Here is a 24,636-nt window from a genome sequence, read left to right on the forward strand (position 1 = left end):
TGGGACCCCACCTTAAAATCTCAATTCACTCTGTCCATGAGCATAAGGCTTATGGTATTCTTGCCTTGCTTATAGTACTCTGAGCCCAGCTGCAGCAGGGTGGGGGCCCAGGATTCCTATTTTAAAGTTTTATTTCTGGCTCTATGCCTGGAAAAATCCATGTAGAACATCCAGAGGAGGGAATATGGCCCGTATTAGGAGCAGAGAATGAGCACAGCACAGAAAAATACGAAAAAGAGGACTTTTTTTACTGAGAAAATTATAATTTTGAGGAAGGAGAAAGGTATTTTAGTGGTGCACATAGCAGTGCTCATTTATGGGATGGGCAGACGTCTCAACCGTTTCTGTCACAGAGGCAGACGTCCCCTTTGCTGAAGAAATCCCTGAGGTTAGAAAAAGAGGCAAAAATGCTTAAAAGGGAGCTCTTCGCCGGTCAACCGGTTCCACCCCACCCCACCCGGGCAGGCCCCGAGAGAACCTCCGCTTCCCGCCGCTCCCCTCCCGCCCCTCAGAGCCCGGACTACATTTCCCAGCCTGCCCCGGGCCGCCGCGCTCCTCCCGGGCCGCCGGCGAGAGGCCGGGCCCGGCCGGCCAAGATGGCGGATGGTGTGCTGAGCCCCGGGGTGAACCTGGAGGCCTTCTCTCAGGCCATCGCCGCCATCCAGGCGCTGCGTTCCAGCGTGACGAGGGTCTTCGACTGCCTGAAGGATGGGATGCGGAACAAGGAGACCCTGGAGGGCCGGGAGAAGGGCTTCGTGGCCTCCTTCCAGGAGAGCCTGCACTCCGTCAGCCGCGACCTGAGGTGAGCAGCCGGCCCTGAGGGGGCTTCACCCGCTCCGCGTCGGTGTGGAGCCGGGCCCCGGCCCCGCGGTGGCGGCGCGGGAGGGAGAGGGGTCCCGGGCTTCCCCGGGCCTGTCCCCTCGGAGGCGCCCGCCGGGGCCTTTTCCACTCCCGGAGAAAGTTTTAGGCAAATAAATGCGAAAAGGCTCCGGTTTATTCCTTGCAGCACCGTGTGTGTTACCCCTCCGTGGTGTTTCATTCCAGTTTCCAAAAGAATGAATGATGCTCATAATGTTTACCTGTTTTTTTGTTCTTGGTTTTTTTTTTTTTTTTTAAAAAGGAACTGTCAGTGGAATTGCCTTGGCAAGGTGAATGCTTGTGGGTGCAGGGAGGTTTTCCTCTTTTTTTTTTTTTAAAAAAAATTATAAATAATAACTTTTTAGGCTCCGACTATTCAGCTTCCAAGCGGTTCAAGAACAACCATTTTATTACCAGAAATTGTAAGTCCATGTTAAGTGAAGTTGTTGAGTGTCAGGAGCTGTGTTTCAGGTACCGACAGACAAACTGTTGAGGCTGCTCTATCCCACTGGGAGCCAGCTGCACTGTCTAGGGAGGTGTCCAAGGGCAGGACAAGCGCGTAACCCTGCTTTCCCAGCACATCTTCTGGCCTCCAGAGATTTAGGCTTCAGGGTCTTCTGAACGAGATTTGTTTCTTACTGGCCTTGCTGATTTTTTTAATGGGTTGCCCAGAAAGGTGATGGATGCCCCATCCCTGGAAACATTCCAGGCCAGGTTGGACGGGGCTCTGAGCAACCTGATCTGGTTGGAGATGTCCCTGCTCCTTGCAGGAGGGTTGGACTGGATGACCTTTAAAGGCTCCTTTCAACCCAAACTATTCTATGGTTGATTCTGTTTTTAATTTGTTGTGATCATGATAATATAATTTGTTACCTACTTTTTCCCTTTTGTTGGAAAAGATGGTGGACAATAATTCTTTCGACTGATGTTGTACACAGCTTTATAGACTTCCGTTGGTTTTTACTGTTTTCAGGTTGAGGAGGCTTCATGGTTCCCTACATGGAAGCTGTTGCCATTCCTTTGGTTATCCTTCTTGTCGTGCTCGGTAGCTTTTTAAAGAATTATCTAGTATAAATCCAAAATCTTGTTCCCAACAACAAGATAGCAATTGGCTCTGATCTGTCTTGTCTCATGTGTAGTATTTTACACTCCTCTACGTTGCAGTTTATCATCCAGTGCTTCATTGCTGTGAAGTTCTTGTGCGATTCTTTGCAGTCAGTCCCTGTCCTTCCTGCCATACCTGAGCGTTGGTTCATCATCAAACTTCACCAGTTCCTTTTTCACCCTCTCTTCCACACCGTTAGTGGATATATTTATCACTGCTGTGGCGACCGTTTCTTTCCTGATTCCTTGCAAGATAACTTTTAAAAAAAAATATTTTGGAGTCATAGAATCATAGATTTGTCTTTTTTTTGAAACACAACTCCATCTAAATATTTTACTTTATATAGCACCTGAGTGTTACAAATGCTGTTACATGTTTGGGAAGCACAGTTTTCAAGTAGCAAGGGAATACTCCAAGGTATACTGAAGTTAATGATATAAGAGGACGTTGACTCACGTCATGGAAGTATTGACTGTGATCTCTGTTCAACAAATGCTTAGTTATTATGTCTGTTCACGTTTATTTTATTGTATTCTTTTGTCAGTAAATATTAAGGACACTCATGAATGTTCGCAGCTTAGGACAAGCGTAGGCCATGGAAACTTGAAGGAGTGATGATTAATAAATGAGAATTTTGTTGTAGTAAAGTGTGGAAGTCTGTTAATTGTCAGTTCCCTGATAGTTGGCGTTTATTTTTGTCACCTTCATTAAATGCAAATTGAGATAGTTGGCATTTTTCCTTTACAGAGATTTTCAGAAGTCACCCTTTGAAGGGTCTCAACCCTGCTGTTAATCTAGTGGAGGTTCTGAAGTTCAGAGTTGGATGTGACGTTCAGAAGTCAAAAGGAAGGGCACCTGATTAGTCATGTCACTTGAAAAAACTGCATTTTATATCTCTGCAAAGTAGCCAGTCTTTCTTCTACAGCTGATTAATGCAAGTTTTTTTAAATTGCTTAACTCTTGTTATTATTAAATGTACAGTTTGACAAACGAAATATGAAGCGATAGATCATTTCACAGTAAGTTTTTTTTTTTTTTTTCCTGTGGGAAAAGTGTGCTTATTATTCTTTAGTTGAGTATTTTATACACATCTGCAAATGTACAAATTGCTCGTGGAAGACAGAAGATGGTTCCTTGCCCTGTGAATTTGAACTGGGTATTCTTGCTCAGAGTAATCACAAACTTTGCAGGACCATGTCTAGGCTTAAGACTAATGCCAGTTTTTCTGTATATTTGTATGAGGACAGTTTTAATTTCTAGATCTTTAATGAAATGATGAGGCATCTGTCTGCTCGTGGGTAAAAAAATATTCCTGGTATTGCCCCTAGTATGGCAGCCAATGCTCGAGTCAGAGTTTTGAAGTTTCTGAGGGTATGTGTTGCTGAGAAGATTCCCTGGGTTCTGGAAGTGCTTGTGAACAGGACACACCATAGTTTGACTCTTTCCAGTTTATCTTACAAAGACTCTTGACTTGTACTTTCTCTCCTTAGAAGAAATGAGTTTAACTACTAACAGGCCACTTTAAATTGTTTGGATAATTACAGTGATTAAGGGTTGGATTTTTTTTTTTCTTTTAAATCAATTGGGCAGGTATTTAAAAGTTGCTTAGATATTAATATGAAGTTCATGCACGAGTGCTGTCCCTGCAGGAGGATGATACATTTCAGATTCCTGTATCTGCAGATCTGACTTTTAAAAAGTGCCATTCTGTTTTCTTTCAGTGAACTGGAGCGTCTGAGCAACCTAGTTGGTAAACCCTCTGAGAACCATCCCCTGCACAATAGCGGACTGCTGAGCCTAGATCCTGTTCAGGACAAAACGCCTCTTTACAGCCAACTTCTTCAAGCGTACAAGTGGTCAAATAAGGTAACAGAGTACATCAATGTAGTTTAGTCGTGTATTCCTACAGAATGTTTCATGTGTAATACAGTAGATCTCTTGAGTATTTGAGACTGTCAAAATTGCTGAGTTTGTTATGGAGTTGGGGAGCATGATATGTACCTAAATGTACTTTTAAGGATAAAAATGGTCTTTTAACTGAGAGGAGACTTTTTCTGTGATACTGAGGTGTGCCCTTGTTTTTTCTAGGGTGCTGTTAACTCCCAAGCAGAGTAATACTTTGAGTTAGCTGTTTAGCATCTTATATAGACATAAAATAAAAGTATATTGTGTCCGTGCATCTGGCAGTAAACGCTGTAGCAGAGGGCAGTAGATGATTAGAGCAGAGAATCAAGAGCTTATGTTGCCTTCAAACGTATTTCTGTAAGAAGGGAAGTTGTCGTCATCAGAAATCCTGGTGCCTTTCCATACCATTTGCTCCTGCTAAAAGCTGCACCTGATCTCAGAAGTAACTCTGGACTGAAGAGCTTTGGCATACCTAGTGGTTTTGGATTGTATAATTGCACTGAATTTTAAGTAATGTGTGGTGGAAAAAAAGGCAGATAATGTTAGTGTAGTTTTTTTTTCATTTTTGAAAAACTAATTGTTTTTGTTCAAAGAAACTTCTTTCTCATGAGCATAATTCAATTCTGTAAACCTGTATGCTGAACATACAGAGAGACAGAAATTGAAGAGGTATCCTTCCTTCTCTGCTCTGAACATAGGCTGCTTGTGGATCAAAAATACTCCTTTCCTCATATCTGCTTTTATTAAATAGGTAAACATTGCATTATTGCAATTATTACTCGTCTCTGAGCACCATTATGTTTCAGATTGCGTGTTCCCATCCTGAATTTTGAGCGTGCTTATTACTTTTAATAGAAGTATTTAAATGAATACATATTTAAAAGCTGTCCTAAAATTACTTTTTAAATACTAGTGAGCTATTACAAAATTTAAAAGATGGCTTCATTTTTGTTATTGTAATTGTTACTAGTGAGAGATTCCAGAGTTGTAGCTTTTAACAACCTTATACAAGATAGCAGGAGTAAGCAAGAATAATAAATCTGAAAATATTTAAGGCATTAAAAGAAACAATTCCATTTTAAATTATTTATAGCGATACATGAGCAGGGAAGGCTTTCAGACTACACAAGTACTTTGTAGGCAAATTCTTTTATATATTGAGCAAAGCAATCTAATGTTATTCAGATTTAAAATAGAATTCTACAATAGTGTTTATATGAATACCACGATAATGTTTGTACAGTCACTTTTCAGAATACCAATATGTGACATAAGTTTACAGATCAGAAAATGAGGAACAGGAAGAATTTTTAAGCAGAGATTTATTAATTGAGAAAATATTTCATGTTTACTTGTGTTTCTTGCTGTTAGCAGCAGCTTATTCGCACTAAAGAAAAAAATAATTCATTTGCTGCTTTCAGGAAAAAATAAAATCATCTAACATTTATACATGCAAACTTCTACACTTGTAATGCAGTTAAGTCTTCAGTGGTTTAATTACTTTGTTAGGTCACTGTCAGAGTAAACTCGTTTGATAATGAAGTAGCTTTGGCAGCATTGTTGTAATGAAGTTTTAATTAACTTAGAGTGTTATGGAGCTTTGAAGAGCAGTTTTTTGTGATGCTGGATTCTGATTTCAGAAAGCAGAAAGTTTTAGCATCTAGTGCACTCACAGTTAAGTGTTCAGGAAAAAACAAGTTTTTTTTTTTCTTCTATCTCTATTGTCTTTGACTTCTGTTTTAGCACTAAAATAAAATACACTGTTTAAGTTGTATTTGAATAGCTACTTTCTACCTAATGGTTCTTCTGAACTTCACTGGCATCCTTTCTAGGGTTTGCAGTAACCAGTGGGCACACAGAGGTTCCCGCTGACTCTAGCAGCAGATGTATTGCCTGTGTGAGGGTATCAGCTGCTGGCTTTACCGTTAAACCCTATTGATGCTGGTTACTGCTGCTTAATTCTTCATTGCTAAATACACTTCTTGCATAAGTGTTATTTCATTACATCTTTTGGCTGCCTTTGTTCTTATTATCTCTGTGTCTGGTGTTTTCTGTTGTTTCGAAGGGAGGATTTAGATGTGGTGATGTGTCCATACACTTTATGTCTGTCTGCATTTAATTTTTAATTTGTGACCCCTTTGTGGCTTGCTTGCTTGTATTTTTGATGAGCTGAGATAAGGGCATTTTCCTCTCTCTTTGATTGTTCATGCATTACTGATGGCATGAATAGCCACATGGCTGCCAGGGGAGGATAGATGGAGTAGTTTCAGGTCTATGGTGCAATTCAAGAAGGAAATGTAGGGAAAATGAGTACATAGACTTTGTGCTGCATGTTTCGATACATTCTGTTTATTTTTAAAATATGGGGAGGCTGGTAGTAGTAGCTTATAGCACAAGAATGAGAAAGATTGGTAGTAATAACTGGGCTACCTCATGAGAAACAAGTTATTGTTCAGTATATCAAAGCACTATACATAGTACTTTTTTTTTTTAAAAAAAAGCTTTTCTGCATTAGTTTTTTTATCTAAAATTGAAAGAACAATTAGAGGCCTGAAATGGCAATTTTTAAAAAAGCCCCAAATGCCAAAAACTCAAACTAAAAAAACCCCAGCATTTCAAAAATTATCCTGTATAATAGTCTGTTTGCTTAAAAGCTGAGATTCTTAGTTGGTCCACTTGTACCAGTAGTTCTGTTTTGAAAATTATAGTCTCGGTGAGTTTTTGCAGAATATAGGAACAGTAACCTTCCAAATACCATAAACCACGTGTAGCTGTTTAAAGTGTAGTACTACCAAATGGATTTTTTTTTTTTTTAAGCATATGAATATACCTAAAACTTAAGCAGTTTTGTAAATCTGGGGATGGCTCATATCTACCTATGTGACTCTTAGTTTTTCCAGCAAAATCGGTTGCACAAGTAATAGCTTGTTTAGTTTTGTTGTCTTAAATTTCAGTTGAGGCTGTATTAATCGTCATTCCTAGCGGTTCACAAGATACTGGGTATTAGAATAGTTAGTTATTTGTATTTGCAGCTTTCCTTTGATGCTGGGTCACCAAATGCCCAGTTTTAATCTGATCTTGGATGCATGGACAAGCTTTTTGGGTCAAGTAGCAGTGCTGGGTGGAAAGTGTAGTGAAGATCATACTCACAGAGCATTTGGTTTAAGATATGAATCTTAACATAGGAGATTAGACCTACCTGACACTTCTCAACTTGTTTTATTGACCACATTTAGTGTGTGTAGCTGTGGCTGGTTATGTGTTGTGTGGAGACTCACTTTTATGTGCAGATTTACTGACCTAACTCTTTGGCTTAGTGCAGTAGAGATTAATTGCATTTAATTATGATTTCAGAGATATTTGCCCCAAACCTTGTCTTACTGCTCCTGTGAGTCACAACATGAGTTCCTCTGTTTCTGAGGATCTTAAGTTTGCTTGCTCCGGGGGTACAGAAAAGGGCAGTGGGGAAAAGTTAAAACTTTCCTTACAGAAGTGTGTTACCTTGGCAGCGCTTGTTATTTATTAGCACCTGCTGTCCTGATATTTACTTACTGTAGTTTACCCAGTAGTTTTGCAGGTGGCAAAGTTGTCCATATAATGGAAGCAGCTGTTTGGGAACACAACAGCTTGTCAAATGCATTAATTACGTACACATGCAGCTGTAAAGGAACTTTACTTTTGCAGGTGTTTAAGAGAGCTGACAGGCTACAGCTGAAAAACACAGGGAATTTAAGTTGATCTTATTGCAAGCAAGAGCTATATGGTTTTTCTTCTTTGCTTTAGCTTCTTTTATGCATCAGTAGGAATCACACAAGTAAATTACTTTGACTGTGGGGTGCATGGAGGCATGTGGTAGCCATGGAACAGTATTTTGGTCTGCTTGATGAATTTTTTTTTTTTTTTTTTTTGTCCCCCCTTCCTCTTCAATTTTGTTTAAGAAAAGAAGTTTTCTTCATTACAATTGAAGTGCTGTTTCCCAGAAGGATCTGTATGTGCCTTCTGATGTAATACTGAAGATTTAATATTAGATAATACAAAAGAGAGCTATCAATCATTCTGTATGGGTAATGCAGATAAAGTATTATCAGTGACTTAGGATGTTTGTAGAAATCAGTACTGGGGTTTTTTTTGGTTGTTTTTTTTAATTTTTTTTTTTTTTTTTTAAATTGTGGACTGCCTCTGAGTGGTAATTGTAGTTGATTTCTGGTTTTAATAATTATGTACATATGAGCCTTTTGAATTTTTTGTAATATGATTGTTGTGCCTGAGTGGCCAAAATCTAAGGTGACAGTAGCAGTAAGAAGGCTTTCTGGTTTGTATGTGCGTGCCCTGATACTGCTTGGAGCGGTCAGGACTGGACCTGCAAGGTGTTGCTGCCTTACCTCTCGATACCAGGTGCTTGCTGCTTGCAGTACATTGGAATTCATGGGAAACTGCCACAGGGGAGAATGCATCAGCTGTAAGTTTAGATGAAAGGAATTTTTACAAGTCACTTACTAGTCTGAAATACTGGTAAAGTTTTGATTTTTTTTTTTTTTTTTTTTTTATAAAAGAGGTGTGACCTCATATTTGTTACAGAGCACCGGATGAACTCGGTTCCGTTGCTCTTCGGGACACTTGTGTAACAAATGCCCTTATGCTGGCCCTCCTTCCTCCTGGGCGCTTCGCTTGTTTTCTGCCGTAGATGAGACCATGATCTCATGAATGAAAGTGTTGTTTGCTAAGCAATTGTGTGTTTCTTGATATTTGTTTTCAACACTGGGTGACAAAGGGGTTTTGTGGGGGGGAAAAAGCCATGTTGATGATGTGATTAAACCAATATTATATACCTACCTGTATATAAAATGTTTAATCAAGCTCGTGATGGTGTGGTTGCCTGATCCAGCTACAGTAACGCAGTCAGGATAGATGCAGGTTTTTGGAACCCAGGAGTTTGATTGTGTTCTTTGAGTGGGATAAACTTTTTATTTTCAATCTGCTGTTTTATGGAGGTTATTTATTGCCTGCAGTGTGTATTTGTTCATCCTTTTTGCCCTTGGCAAAGCATTTGTATACCCGAGTGCTGTGCATGCCTGAGGCAGTGTCTGTTAAGGTGTTTCCATTGACTCCAGTGAAACAGAAAATACACAGCATATTGTCTGTCCACTGAGCAAGGCAAATGCTTTTATAGGGCAAGTTTCTTCTTTCTTAAGGCAGTACTGCCAAGTGGTTCATGCCCAACATTTGAGTTTTAATAACTGGTAGAGATTGATTGTTTATTTGCTTTTGTTTGTTTATTTGAAGGGTGTACGCAAAATGGATCAACTACCAAACCAACACTATAGAATTACTCTTTCTACCAGACTTAAGAAACGTTAAGTTTGTTGGGTAGCAGCAACCTAAGTCTTCCCTGAGTTGCTTGAGTGATAGCAATATTAACAGAGTTTACTTGCAGAAGTGAAAATACTGTCTTCTGTAAGTTGTGTTTTCTTTTTTTTTCCCCCTTTGCTGTAAAAAGTTTGTTTTCAGACTTTCAAGTAATATTACTAACAGCAGCAGAAGTGGGGGAAGTTTAGAACAATTGTGGTCTTGCACAGGTGATGTTATTTTGGATTTTTTCCTTGATTTTAACTTGACTCAAGTTCAGTGTTGTATGCTGTACTGTTTTCAGAGCTGCATTTGTCTGTTTGCTATACTCCAAATACAACACTTCCGTAGTGAGTGGTGGTGGTATTGTTTTATCATCATGAGATAGTACTCAAAAACCATGATAACACTGTGTTTGGGAAGGCTGTTATCTACCACTTCAAGCAGAAAGCAAAAAAATCAACTTTTCTGACTTTGTGATTCTCTGGATGAGTAGGATTTAGATCAAATTATTTAATTTACTCATCTGTGAAAAGAAGATTTTGGCAACTTTTATAAACCTCATTATATCATTGTACTGTAAATATTCCAAGTCAACAAAGCTGGATAGGAGTTGTCATAAATTTATTTAAAAGTAATACACTGGCAAGTACAAAATGGAAAAAAAAATATGGTTGAGCTGCATGTTGAAATAAACTAAAAAATATTTAGATTTAAATTTGTCACTCGATAGCTTCCTCTTGTTTTTACATAAATTTAAAATAGAACTGTTGAGAGGATTACCATTAATGAGTTAAAATGATTTTCTGTCACATGACAGAAAAGAAATATATACTTTTTGTTTATTAAATTATTTTGATGTGTTCCCTGTTAAATTATTTATATAAATTGTGTTTGTTGTAGGTCTCCAAAAAAATAAATCAATAGAGCCTGTAAAGAAAGTCCAGACTTGTTATGGCTGCCCTTGGTAGCTTAGTATTGATTAGACACAAATATTGAGTTTAATGACAATAAATGATGCTAAATGTTAACTATAACAGTAGAGGAACACTGTTGAAGTAATTTTTTGTTGTTGTTCAACTTGATTGTAAAATGAAGTGTTCACTCCAAGGATCATTAATTTTAAATTTTGGATGCGCTCAAACATTTTGGATTTAATGTAGTTTTACAGTAGCATGGACAACGTAACTGAATTATTATGTTGGCAGTTCTTTGGAAGTTCAGGCAGATGGCCAAGATTTTGTCCTTTCAGAACTTTTTACTACAAAAATGCAGTTTTATATTATTATAACATACTGTTGCTTGGAGATCCAGCTTACTCTACTGAGATTTCATCCACCCAAAATGGGAAATGTTTTCTTTTCAGGTGTACTGTAATATCAGTGACAGATGTGTGGCATTGAGGAAAACTATCATGGTAATTGAATCATCTGTTTGTGCTTCTGGAGGTTGCTTCTGAAAATCATCTGTGCTTGCTGGGGTAAGAGTGGGAAGATTAGGGGTGCAGCTTGAGATACTGGTATTTTCGCTGAGCAGGAGCTCTAAAGAAGTTATTTAAATAGAAGATTTGAGGTGACCAAAATCCCTTGGTTTGCTCACAGAAGCAAAACGAAAAAATAAAATAAGATTTTAATAGAAGCAAAATGACAAGTCCCTACAAGGACATCTCTGTTGTACTCTGAAGAGCACGTTTTAATCTGCTTTGTAAGGGCAGAATCAGTGCTTTGTAGAGGGAGCCGGAGTGGAAAGGCTTTTAGGGATTACCCACTGTGGGCTCCTTTCCTGTGCAGATAAGCCATGGGAGTTTATATTCCTGTCACTGGAGAAATTAATGATACGTGAACTGGTGTTTTCTTGTACACGGGGCACAAAATAGGAGCTGGACCACTTGGATTCTATTCTTGCTTTACTTATTAATTTTTATTGTAACCTTGAACAGGATGCATGATTTTTCTGTGCCTCATTTTTCTTATGGATAAAGTAGGATAATAATGCTTAACCTACTTCTTGGGAGAGTTTCTAGTCTAAATGTGTCTCGAGTGCATTGGGTTCTTTGGACAGAAATGCTTTGTAGATGCCAAGTGTCATACAGCTAGTGACTAATGTTGTTTGCATGGCAGTCTGAAAAAATGCCCTTTGTGGGCATTTAATTTTGTGCAAAATTTAGGCAAATGTTTTGGTGAAATGCCCTTGCTGTTTAGAATTACATTAATGCTCTTTTATTTTATTTTTTTTTAAATATGACTAGGAAACAGGTGGCTACCTCTTTGCCTCCAACTGCTGTAGTTATTAATTATTGCTTAGTTGTCTGCCCAGAGAATATTGACTTCTGTTACTGCAGGGATGATTTTAGTGACCAGCAATGGCAGGGGTGGCAAATTTATGTAGTGTGCAAATTATCCTTGATATTACAGTGCTAGGAGACAGAGCACTGGAAAAGCTATGACTAGGAAAAACGTGCTTGTACCAAAATGTAAGAGGGGGAAGGTGCAGGAATTACAATTGTCTGTGTATACTTCACTGGAGAAGAAAAAAGGTGGGACACGAAGTTTTTCTGAGGGTGTCTGAGCTATGCAATGATAGGGTTTTTTTTAAAAAAAAAATACAGAGTAGTAGAATTTCTTTGACATTTTAGTAGACTGAGGTTAGTTTGTTACTTCAGGAAGAAAAGAGTGATGATGGATAACTTGTTGCTTAAAAAAAATGAGAAATAGTTAGCCTTTGATTCTGTCTTGTTTGTAGTTTGAGTGTTTTATATCGTGATCTTCCTAGAGTTATAATAGCAATAATTCACACTAGGATGCTGTTGTGAAATAAGGTTGCATGTGTCCAAACAATTTGCCGTTCTTACTGAATTTTGCTAGAGTACTTGGTTTCAAATCTGAAGCAGCCTGAGAGCTTGAAACAGTGTTTTTCTGTTGTTGTGCCTGGTGTTTGTTGTTATTCAACAGTATTTTTTTAAGGCTCTGATCAAAATAATGCTGTAAGCAGTACCAGTCTCACTTTTGCTAATTATGGGAAGTGATATATCAATACACACTGTTATAAATCAGCCCCCTTGTCAGCTGGCGGGAATTATTTAATGCTTTGCAACACCTTTATTTGCTAATGAGTGGGGGTTTTTTTCCCTGTTTCTTTGATAAGTATTGATGTTCTAGCTGTTAGCCTCTTTCAGGATGGAAATGATTGATATTGCTCTATTTTAACCAAAACACTTCTGCCCACTCCTGATTCTTCCTCCCCGAACTCTTTTTTTCCTGTGCAAGAACTCTTCCTGCAGTTCATATTGGTTGGCTGAATTATGTAATTTGCAAGTCAGTGATCACTTTCCCTTTCTAGGCTGTATAATGTGGTCATGAAACCAAACTGGTTGAAACTGCATTGCTTTGTATTAATAACAGCCCTTGAATCAAAACAAGCCACGCGGAGGCTCAGAACTGCAGTGTGTAGATTAATAAGTCATGGTACAACTGTGAGATCAGAAGAAAAGGCTTTCCTTTTAGAAGCTGAGAAATGCAACAAAGTATAACTGGAAATCCACGTTGTCTAGGGATTAATTGAAGAATATGTAGGACTGCAGAACAAGAAGAGCATTGTAAGAAAGCCTTGGACCTAGCACTCCTTTGAATTTCATGTGTGCCTGCTATCTCAGCTCGCGGTGGCTCAGACCGATTTGCTACTGGTGATAAAAGCCTGACTTATCTCCCAGTAGATGGTGGCCGCTATGAAAGCACGGAGGATGTTTTTCAGAGACTCAAAAGTTGTGTCTCACTTTCTTTGAGGCAAATTAAAGATGTTTGTGAAGCCTTTGGGGACATTCATATGAAGGGCATTCAAGGATTATGAACACTAATATAAAAGAAGAGATACAGGTGATAAGCATCCCATTGCTATTCTTTATATGGAAAAGATTTTTCTATAGCTTCTAGAGGAAATAAATAAAATGGAAAATTAATGATGTCACCCTGTTGCTCTCTACTATTGTTGTCAAGTCTTTTTGTGCAACTGTTATTTATTTCTTTTATGTAGAAGTGCACTCATCTCACAAATCTTTTTGGAGTGCTTTTTTGGAGTTACTAAGTTGGCCCCCTCAGACAGTTCAGAGTAATTTAATATTTGAATTGAATATGAGCAATACAATTCTTCCTCATTGTATCTTAATGAGACACTATTGGTAACTGGGCTACAAAACATAAAAATTGCTTAAAAGCTAATAAAATTGAAAACAGTCTGTGTAAGGAGCTGTATGTAATCGAAGTGCCATTCAGACCAGTGGTTTGGCTACCGCTTCGTAGAAATGTACGTTTTGCAAAAAAAATGACAATAATTTTATAATCAGCGGTACTGAGTTTCTCATGTTGAAGGCAAGTAACCCAGAAGGTCTATGGGGATGCTTGAAATACCTTTCCTTTTGGGATCAATGCATACTGATTTTTATTTTCCTGGGAGGAAAGAATAATCCTGCCCTGCAGGTGTGGTGTTTTGTGGCTCTGATGCTGTGGCAGTTGAAGAATACAAATAAGAAAGTGGAGACCATGACATCGCTACCATTACTGTTCACATCTGTGCCTGGTTTTGGTTTTAAGGTAGGTAGAGGTGTATTGAAAAAGATGTGCGGTTGATCTCAGATGACTTTTCAGAATGAATTTGCTCTTTTCAAAATATTCCTGTTAATAGAATAAAATTTTGCTTCATAATTTGAAGCAAGTTGTCTGTTCTCCCCAAAGTTGTAAGATTTCACTGAAAACATTAAGCAAGCCATGAAGAAAGTCCATGCTTTGCAGTCAATGTGGTCGTTTTACATTCTTCTGAAAGTGGTTTTGCAGGCGAGCTTTGTTTGAGAGTTGATAGGAGAATAGAGATGGGAATATGAACATTGCACTCGGAGCTACTTCTCTCCTAACTCCATTTTTTGTTGGTACGTCTTCGTGGTGTAAACTAACATTTAAATCTATTAGAGTTGTAAAATTCTGAAGTACTGGAGATAAAGATGACTTACCAGTACGTTTTATGACTTTCTCTGCCAATACAAGATTAGCCCAAGCATGTATAGCAGTTAATTTTATGTAATTTTAAATGCCTGAATGTAAGACTTCCACTTGCACAAGAAACAAAAACCATGAAAAAAAATCTTTTAGTTCAGTTACAGTATACCTAGAAAAAAAAAAGTCCTCTGAATTAATAAAAGAAGATTTAATGAAAGCTGGTTGTTTCTACCAGGTGCTAGTCTGTCACACTTTTGATCTTTTCACAGAAAGATCAAAAGTTTGTGCATCGTGAGCAGCAGTTGTTTTGTTGAACCTTACAAAAAAGCACTTGGCTTGATGTGAAGCGTTCAATCATGCTCTGGTGCTCCACTGAGTTTGCTGAGAACTTGAGTACTTGAGTTTAATGCCTAAAGCTAGACCGTGTGAATAATCTGAAAGCTGAAATGGCACATGGTTGCAGTTGCACACTTGCCTTGTGTCTTAGTGAGTTAAAAATGCATTTCTTGGAATCTGCATTTTTAAATATGCTCCTGAATTGTCGTGCTCCCAGATGCTTCCTCTTCAAAAGCACATGTACTGACAAGCTGACAGTAATAACCAATATACTTATTGGGTAGAATTGGTATATATCATTATTATGAAAAGTAACAAACATGTTGAAATGCTAAGGATGTTTTCAAAATTACTTTACTTTAAATTTGGTTGGCACGCAGAATATGATGGCTACATCTTGCAGCATATATGAAATCACGGGAGTCTCTGATGTTCAGAGTTGTGCTTTGGAACAAATAGTTGTATTAAAAAGTTTATTAATTTTGTGGTGTTTGGATTCTCTAAGCTTCTGTAACTGGCTGCAACGTAGTATAAGAGGTGCTCTGTATACTACCTAGACACAAAGGAATTTTATCTAGATGTGACACTTTACAGTATATTCTAAAATAGATGTATTTACTTCTCATTATATGAAACTGCAATTCCTGTGGAAATCAATATTGAAAATACCCGCTGAAAGCGGCCTAGGATCTGCAAGAATGCACAAAAAGGAGCTGTACGCATGTACTGTTACTCACAAGTGGTGGGTTAAAGTGAATTATTTTAATCTTTTTGTGTCAACAGCAGCTGAGTGTATTTTCCCTATTGCAACATCCTGATACTGCTACAGAAGGTGCAGAGAACTAGAATGTGGACTAGAGCAGAAAGAGTCCTCGGGTGTCTTTAAACTGTTTTAAGCTACCCATGGTTTGAAAATATTCAAGAATCTGTGATATGAGCTGTTTGACATTTTTCCTATTCCAAATGCTCAAAGGAATAAATCTACATGAAGAGTGTTAAAAATGAGAGTGTCTTTGTGACAACGTCTGGAATCTCAGAATGTTACTTTATTTCTCTCTTTTGGCTGACCACCACGATAAAACAGCTGAATCAAATACGTTCTTTTATGTATAAAATATATTTTTTGGGTCTTGACAGCTTGTTTCCAGTTTTAGTCTAATTCAGTTTGAAACAGCTGTTCCTAATCTCTGCAAAACAGTTTTTTGATGGAAATCATGACATTCTCAACTACCGTGTTACTGGGCTCTATCTCATTTCAGAAGTTGGCTTTTCTTTGTGTTAAAAGAATTCTTCATTCAGAGAAAATGTCTCTTTTGTATCAAATAAGCTGCAGTTAAAGGAATAATAGCTGCCTCCTCCCCCCAGGGTTACCTCTCAGTGAGGCTGGATAAATGTTTCTCTTCCTACATGACTTTTAAGAAAAAACATCACTGTATGTTTTACCGTTAGTTAGATTTTTATTCTAATCTTCCCAGCCCTACCTATATGCTTTCAGTTGGGTTCTATTTAGAGTTTTCTCTGCAGTTGTCTCTGCACTCAGACTTAACAAGTTCTCTGGCTTGCCTTATGGTTCAGTTTTACTCTGGAGTCAAGTCTTGTATTTTCAGAATTTTCAATGTAGCATTTTCAGTTTGCTCAGTGCTTTTTTTTTTTTGTTGGCTACATTGCTTGGTGCCTCTTCCAAAGCTGTTTGTAGAAATTTCATAGATCACAGAGCTGATGAACTCTGTAAGCTCTCTTGTGGCTTGATAAAGCAAAAGCTAACCTTTTGTTTCCAGTTTTCTGGTTCTTTTGGACGCCTCAGCATGTCATATGGAGTTAATGACTTCCTGCATAAAATAACTTACTATCTGGCTGACTGTGTGAACACAACTATATGATAATACCATGTGTGGACATTTCAAAACATTTCTGATGTAGAGACTGAAGGTTTCAGGAGCGTCAGCGTTGCCAAAGTTGTAATGGGACTGGAGGGTCTCTGGGGTTGTACGTTCTCTTCTTTCCTCTCTCCTTAGCTTGCTGAATGAGGTTTCACAAGTCACTTTGTTATGTATGTCTTTGGTTTCCTATCTAAAAAATGAGGATTGTGCTACAGAGCAAGTACTCTGAGACGTCTGAGAGATGGCTACATGCGAGTAGGATCAGCAGCTGGTGGTTGCTGTTCTCACTTCTGAGCCCGCTGTGGATGAATACCATCCAGAAGCCTCTTTGCAGTTATTTTGTTAAAGCACAATTTATCAGCTGAAATAGAACTAACATTTAACACAACACGAAATCTTTACTACTTAAAGAGCTGTTAAATCTGTTTTCAGTTCTAAATTCAACGTTTTGTCTGGCAAATACTTTGGAGTGTTTATCATTTTTGTTGGTGGTTTTTTTTTTTTTCCCCACAGCCTAAAGAACCTGGTTTAGGGCAGTGTTAGGATTAAGTGAGATTACTAGCATCATCTTTCCATTCCTCTCATGTACCTTGTATGAATACGTCCTAATAACTATTGATATTGCATTCATCCTGCAAGAAGCGAAGACCTTTAGTGTCTGCTGATGCTGCAGTTTTGATGTTGTGTTTTTCTTGCAAGTACAATCAATTGAGACAAATCTTGGTAACTTTTACAGCAAAATAAAATGGCTATACCAGGCAGCCAGTGAAAGTTTAAGTATGGATATGTTCTTAGATCACACATATAGAGTTGTTCCAGCAGAATTGATTGGTTGATCTACTAGATTTAAAGGTCAAGGAAGATTAAAGAAGATATAAAATTGCTACTGTGTTTTTTTGGGTCATATACCTGCTCCTGGTGCTTCTTGCTTTTTCCCTGTACATCCTCGTTGACTCAGCTAGAGCATCAAGTCAGTGTGCTTGCTTTCTCCTGTTGATGAGGGGGTGCGTTAGTTGTATTTTCCTCCAAGCCAATACCTTCCCTCTGGAAGACCTGAAGCAGAGAGAAGTTGTCCACTACACTCTACGGAGGTGGAAGAAAGAAATCTCTTTCTCAGGGAAAGGGGGAAAGGCTCTGAGGAAGGCTGTCTTCTTAGATGATCTGTTCAGTTGCTGCAGGTGACACATCCAGGGGACAATACTGTCCATTGAAAGTGCAGCACAGATGGAAGAGAGAGATGGCATTGCCCTCTTAATGGGTGGAGACCTTTGCGGGGCATCAAAAGAACATCTCGGTAGTAGTGTTTTTTGTGGCAGCTTGGTATTATACAGATGTCCATAGAGACCAAGCAGCTTTGGGATATTTTGTTTTGTAAATATGGTATTTCAAAGTAATATTTCCATGTAATAGGCAACTATGTCTCTATACAGAGGTGAATAAATTTCTGGTTAGTTTTTGCAGCACCCCAAATGAGACAACTGCTTTGCCATAGCAGGTTGCAAGAACTAAAAGCAGCAGGGACATAGAACATTCACCTGCTTAGATACAATTAATTTTCCCAGAAACAAAGCAAAAGGAGTCTGGGGGGGGTGGAGGGGTGGAAAGAAGATGTAATTTCAGATGATGAACCAAAACACATTATTCTTCAAGGTTTTTCCCTCATGAACCATATTATTGCTATATTAATTTGATAGGACTTTGTTTATTGTTAAGTTTTGCTCTTTTCCTGTACTGATAAGCTTGCTGTCCTTCTGTGTGGATCTTCCGTAGAGCAACAGAGGAGAAGTGTTTAAAATGGAATAGGCTTTAATGGCATGGGAAGTGTTGCTGAATCAGACAATACTGCATTGCAAATGCTTTTAGCTGATCTTCGAACAAATTTCAAAGTAACTTTATGATTTTGTGTGGCTAGTAAATGCATCTTTGATGATGGTGATGCTATAATAAGGGTTTTGTTGTGCTAACAGTACATGGAAATATGACTCTTCTTAAGAGACACTTTTCCCCCCCGAAAAAAAAATCTGTTGTGGGGAATGTTGGCTACAATGTTTAGTTGTAGTAGAACTCCCAGAATCTAAATTAACTCAGAGTACTGTCCTTTGTGCATTTTCATATGTGCTAACTTGCAAAATGTAGTAATTCCCAGATGTATAGAAAGCAAGGGTCTGTGGCTTCTCTGTAAGCATCCATGACCTGCTTTTAAAATAGACATTGACATACAGCAGTGGCTGAAGACTGTGCTTGAGTGGACTGAGGAGACATTTATTGTGCATTTATTTAAGGTGGCCTTTTTCAGAGATTCTTGCTGTGATGGCCTTCTAGCTTCAGTATGCGTTTTGCTTTGTCAGCCGCAGTGTGAAATCTGGGAAACTAATGTCTCGTGTTCACTACGCTTATGGTAAATATGGAAAGAATATTTTTTTTTTTTAATAAATAATGGACCAGGCAAAGTTTTCAGAGGCTTGCATGATCAAATCATAGTAGCAGCAAATCTTTTGTGATTTTCCCAGTGGCCGATGAAGTCAAACAGTGCCTTGACTGACTCATTTGGTTTTTGTTTTCTTGCAAGCTGCTTAATTTTTTTTTTTAACTCTGGATGATGTCTATCTTCATTAAAAGGGTGCTTATGGAAACAGTTTTCTAACATGCAGAAGTACTGTGTGTAGAGGACTGGAAATGTGATTGTTCTTTTGATGTATACAGTCATCCTGATCAGTAGGTTAGAAAGAAATTTTTGCAGGGACTTTGAAGAGGTTAAAAACAAGAATACATCGTATGTTCATGAAGTTTCCAGGCTATGGAAAATTGTCAGGCTATAAAAGAATGCTTCTGTGTGGAAGGAAGTTTGCAAAGTAAGAAAACCGTGTCAGTAGGATTATTATAGCGTTCTGCAAACTTTATACCCTTTTCTCCTATTGTTTTCCCTTCAAATCACAGAGTTCTAGCATCCCTCCTTTCTTCTGCTTCTTAATTGTGGCAGCAGACTGCGGTTCTGAGTGAAAAGAGTTTAACGTAGGATCCATCAGTTGCCAACATAAAATATCCATTAGAAAAGGGGAAGAAAAATCCCTTTGTTATCAAGAGAATTTAAGGAAAGTAGATATTTAATCAGTCTTAATCATTTGCTTTCTTGAGAAGAACAATACCAGCAACGGCAGTCATGGTAGGCAGAATGTTGTGAATATATGTGCTGGTAATTAGATTGCCGGTTCTGATCTAATTCTTGTTGTACAATGTACTCCTCAGTCCAGAAGAAGAGAAATATGTTTTGAAAGCATCTTCCTTAAAACAAACTTGCTTTAATTTCTTACTTGATTATTAATTTAAAGAACAGTAATATTTGGTTGCTCATTGAGCTTCTGCTTTCATGCTTCTTCTACAAACTAAACACAGGCACAGTCTGTTTGTATGCTGACTTTTTTCATAACACTGCTGAGCTTACAACCTTCTCCAGCATTCAGACAGTGCACTATCCCTGCACTTTGGAATTGCTTCAGACCAATTTATTCTGCACTTTTTTCTTTTTTTTTTTCTTTTTTTTTTTTAACTCCCGTTACCATCCACTGCAGCATGTATATGTTGATGTATTTACTCACAACAAATTGCACTTTTCTCATCTTCAACAAGATATGTGTTGGAATTTGTATTCCAGTTGTTGCAGCCTCCTAGGGAAGCATTTGGATTTCAGGAACCACTGATTAGCAATGTTATTGAGTAAACAATACCTGGAGATTGCTTTAATCAAATTCCTGAACTGTGGAAAGTTTGGATGAGGAAAATGTTTCACAGAGGCTGATGTTTCGGCAACAGTTCCCTGACTCTCAACCATACTGTAAAACTGTGTGCTGAGGCCTTCGGTTTCCACAGCCTTATACCAGCATCAGCAGTTGTGTCAGGGAGTTTGGATTTAAGAAAAATAATAGACATATTCTACAGTACAACACTTGTTTTAATGGATTAATTTTTTAAATTTAAAATAGTTGCATTGCTGAAACAAAGAATATGTCAGCACAGTCTGTAGCTGAATAGCATCACCTGTCATGGTGTGCAGGGCAAGATGACACTTCCTCTGCTAATTCCAGCTACTGATCCCACCCTTTAAAAAACCTGGTTTATCATAGCAAAGTTGCAGAGGAAGGAGAATCTTATGCTTGACTTTAAACCTGCATTTTCATCTGTGCTCGGATTCTGTAGAAAGCACGTATGTTTTTTAAGAGGTTCCTGTGGTCAAAGGGTTTATAATGATTTGACCTTTCTGAAAAGTTGTAAGTTAGATTTTTAGATTATTAAAAGTCCGTGCATGACTGGTATATGGCTTGGCTATGATGGCCTTCAACTATAATACTTAAAGAAAACAAATTAATCTGAGCTTCTTAAGTATTTGTTGAAGTCCTTTGCCTGTTCTTCCTGTGTTTGTGTCTGCGTGTGCACTGTGCATCCATTGCCTCAAAGTATGTCCTCAAGTTCTGAAACAGGATTTCCATTTGAAACCAGCGGCTTGTCTGCTCCAGCATGTAGTTGGAAACTTCCCTTGGCACATTTTGGTTTTGTTCCACAAATTAAATAAGTCTACCAGAAAGAAAAACAAAAACTAAAAACTCCACAGCTTGGTAATGCTGCCCAGTTGCAGTCTGTGCCATCTCCATGGTTTTGAGCCTTCATTATGCAATTTGCACTCAGCACACTTTTATTTAAAGCAAAGCTAAAAGTAGAACTAAATAGCTGACGTTCGTAGCCGTTTGGTATGATGCAGAATTACTGGGAGGGGGACGGGACAGGAAGAGGAACTCTGCCAGTGCCAGTAGATCAGGCTCATTTATTTGCACAGAACTATGCAGGACCATCCAAAAAAACTCTAAACTAGACCATGCTTTATCAAGGATTACAAGCTAACTGTAGTAAGTTCTATTTTGTTTTACTCTCATTCACTTATGTTTTATACCTTGAAATGATGCTGTTCAGTTTGCTGTGGTTGTTGCAACAGCCAGGCAAACTATTGCTGCTGTGTTATTGCAGCATCCCTGTGTCAATGCTTTTCACAGAGCCGTCTCCATATTGCAGAGCCATCTGTTTCCCTTACTGTCCAAGCATTAGGCTCAGTAGTATAAATTACTGACTGCCCTGTGGCTTTCAATTGTTCCCGTTTGTTTAGTGTGGCAGCAGCAAGTCTTCAGCTCTCCAGCACCATTTTTAAAGTTTTCCTTGCTCTTTAATTGTTTGGTTTTTTTCATGCCTCAGGCAAAAATGATAGTTGAATGAACTGTTGATTGTTCACGTGGCTGAATTATTGCCTTGATAAAATAAGCTTTGGGAGGTAGGTAGAGTCCTCATTTACAAAAGGTTTTGTAGCTAGAGAAGTGATAGAAACAAGTTAAAAAGCAATATTTTGCTCCCCCACCGCCCCAGTTTCCTTAAATGCACACCAGTTTGTCATACTGCTGGCGTTACGATCTCATACAGAAAGATCACTTTTGGCTGTGTAAGTATGTGCACTGCTGAAGAGTTAAGGAGGCTTTTGGAAAACTTAATGCTGAATTTATCAGCTTGTATCTGTTTTGAAACCTAATTGTAATGTAATGGTTTTGTAGTTTTTTAATGCAATTTCCTTGTATGTATTTAAAACAAAAAAAGATGCAGGTTTTGCTTTTTCTTTTATGTATAATATATTTTTACATTCTCAATTCACTGTTCAAGCTAAAATAGTCACTTCTAGTAGTTCTCTTATGTTCTGTACCCACTGTAGATGCGGTGATGGGTACCGAGGCGTGCTTAGCTCCATCAGATATTTGCTTCTGGGTGGCTCAGAACTGTTAGAGGGGTTAGATGAAGCTGAACTGTTAGGTCTTGGACAGATGAAGCTGTATAGAAGAATTTTCTATTCCAATCCAGTGTTATTACCTCCCTTGTAGCACTGTGGTCATTAGTGTTGTTAATTTACCTTCCAGTAAACATGCCAGATGAGCCACTGTGGCCAGCCACATTACCTTTCTATTTATCTTTCTTATGACGGCCACCTGAAACAATAGATTGATGTCTCCAGTTTTTACTTCATTAATAATGAAGTCCACAAAGCGCTGAGAGGAATGTCTGTTTACTTGGTGCCTTGAACTGGGGTACTGTTGAACTGCTGGTTTTTTGATTCAGTTAGATTTTCTTAGTGATTATCAAGAGGGAGAAAAAAGGTATGTCCAGGTTTGGATGAGGAGCTGAAATGTCTGTTAGATGGCAGACATTTAAGTGGTAATTGGGTTATTGAAGAGTGCCTGAAAGACAACTGATGCATGGAAAGTCAAATGTATGTCAGTCTCCTTTGAAACCCATAAATATTAATCATTTAGGTTTTCCTGTGGCTTTAACTGTGTCCCACAGCAACTTAACAATGGCTCAGTCTCAAAGTCTTAAAACTCTTCTGATAACATCAGTGCAAATTCCTAGCTAAATAAAGAATCTGTCGTGTTTATAATTTCCAAAAAGTATTTTTCAAATTCTGTTGTGGCAATTAGTGATAGGAATACTGTAGGGCTTGTGTGGGTGGGGACGTTTTGTGCTGAATACAGTGACAGCTGCAAGTCTGGTCCACAGAAGCCTGGCTTTGCCCTGAGTATCATTCTCTTCCCCTCTATTCCTATTTTGAGTCCAGTAAAGAGAAGCATATGTTTTCTTGCATCAGCTACGTTGGTGTTACCTTGTGAGGCATGACAAGGTCATGTGTTCGAATGGCAAAAGAGGAAATCTCAAATTGTGCTTGAGCTGTCTTAGACCTGCTTTTTTCCCCATGATGTATTAAAGATTTCCCTGATATACATGGTTAATTTTCCATTCATGTAGGTATGTGTGTGTTGATGCGACATTGCTGCTCCTGAAATTGGTACTGTTATATTATTAATATTGCAGACCATGCCAAGAAGGTGTCTTGCATTTAATATAGAACATAAGAAGATTTGCCGACCCTGTATGAAAATCTCAAATTGGAACTGAAGATGCTATAAAAATTTAAAAGGGACAAGGTCAGCCTGAAAATCGCATGTTTTAAAAAGCAGAAAAATAATCTATTTTTAAAAACAAATTTCCTTGCCTGTTAGTACCTGTAGTAATAACATTTTCAGTTTTTAACACTTGAAAATGGTTTTAAGCATTATTTTAGTTGTAAAACTACTTAGTTACCGTTTGTCTAGGAGCCTGTTAATTTTGGAGTTTTCATGAGAGACATGAGAACAGATCAAAAGCATTTGTGTTCCTATGTTTCTTCTGTATGATCAAACAAGTTCAATTTATTTCACTCGGAAAAGATAACTGATGACTCGCTTGCTTTATACCAACATCTTTATTGAGGGGGAAAAAGCGGATGAGAGGGTTCTTCATTATAGCAAGCAAAGACAAAAAAAATTAGTAATTGAAAATAGAAGTTTAGCAAATTCAGACTACAGCAGAGGTGTATGCTTTAAACACTCATGGTAATTAAGCACTGGAAGAATTGGAGAGGGATAGTATGGGAGTTGCCTTTTTTGGAGCACTTGAAAGGTGAGCACATGTATATTCTGTTTTTTCTAACTAGGTTTGCTAAAGTATGAACATAGAAGTAACTTGAATTAGGTAAGAGGCAAGACTAAATCTTCACAAGTTTTCTTTTAGATTGACTTAATATTTCCTAGGAAGCTTGTGGAAAGGATGAATTCCAGCCATCCAGACTCTTAACCATAATGTAACTCTCTTTACTTTTTTTTTTTTTTTTTGGTCAGTTCTGTGCTCACTAACTATATGCCTTGTAATTTGAGGACTCAAAATGAGAAGGGTCTGTATCTGTGAGAACATGCTGTCCTCCAGAGCATCGAATTTAATTTGAAAGTTTAGAATCTCAGTTTTTAACTAATTTTCAGAGAATAGCTGGCAAGATGCTCTTCACTTCCAATTAGTGGCTGATCAAGACAGAAAGTAGTGGTGAACTGCTACTGACTAATCCTTTATTTCAAGTGGTAGAATTGAGGGTAGAGATTTCAACGTTGCACTGACCTGGCTTAAAGCCTTTTCTGGCTGCTTCGAAGACTTCCTGAGCACCTGCCTGCGGTTACTATCTATAGGAACTCTACTACAAATGCAGTAAGTAGTAAAAACATTTAGTGTTCTTAAAGATCTGAGATTCCACACCCAGCATGAGTGGAATAATAATTGTAAAGGTAAACTTAACAGTATTTCTGAAGAAGCAAGATAAAGCAGGATAATA

The 24,636-nt window shown here is 38.2% G+C and overlaps 1 protein-coding gene across 2 annotated transcripts in view; it reads left to right on the plus strand.

The window, feature by feature from the left end:
* Positions 1 to 563: 563 nt before the first annotated feature.
* MED27 (mediator complex subunit 27) overlaps positions 564 to 24,636 on the plus strand; it is a 90,353-nt gene continuing 66,280 nt past the window's right edge. Inside the window, exons 1-2 of one of the 2 annotated variants that reach the window (XM_086764096.1) lie at positions 564 to 802; positions 3,685 to 3,829. In XM_086764096.1, coding sequence (XP_086620222.1) covers positions 597 to 802; positions 3,685 to 3,829 — 351 coding nt within the window. In that variant the 5' untranslated portion in view covers positions 564 to 596. The remainder of the gene's footprint in view (positions 803 to 3,684; positions 3,830 to 24,636) is intronic. The other variant, XM_086764095.1, reaches the window with a different exon arrangement.

Source organism: Chlamydotis macqueenii, chromosome 20, assembly GCF_036417535.1.
Source record: "Chlamydotis macqueenii isolate bChlMac1 chromosome 20, bChlMac1.mat, whole genome shotgun sequence".
NCBI lineage: Eukaryota > Metazoa > Chordata > Aves > Otidiformes > Otididae > Chlamydotis > Chlamydotis macqueenii.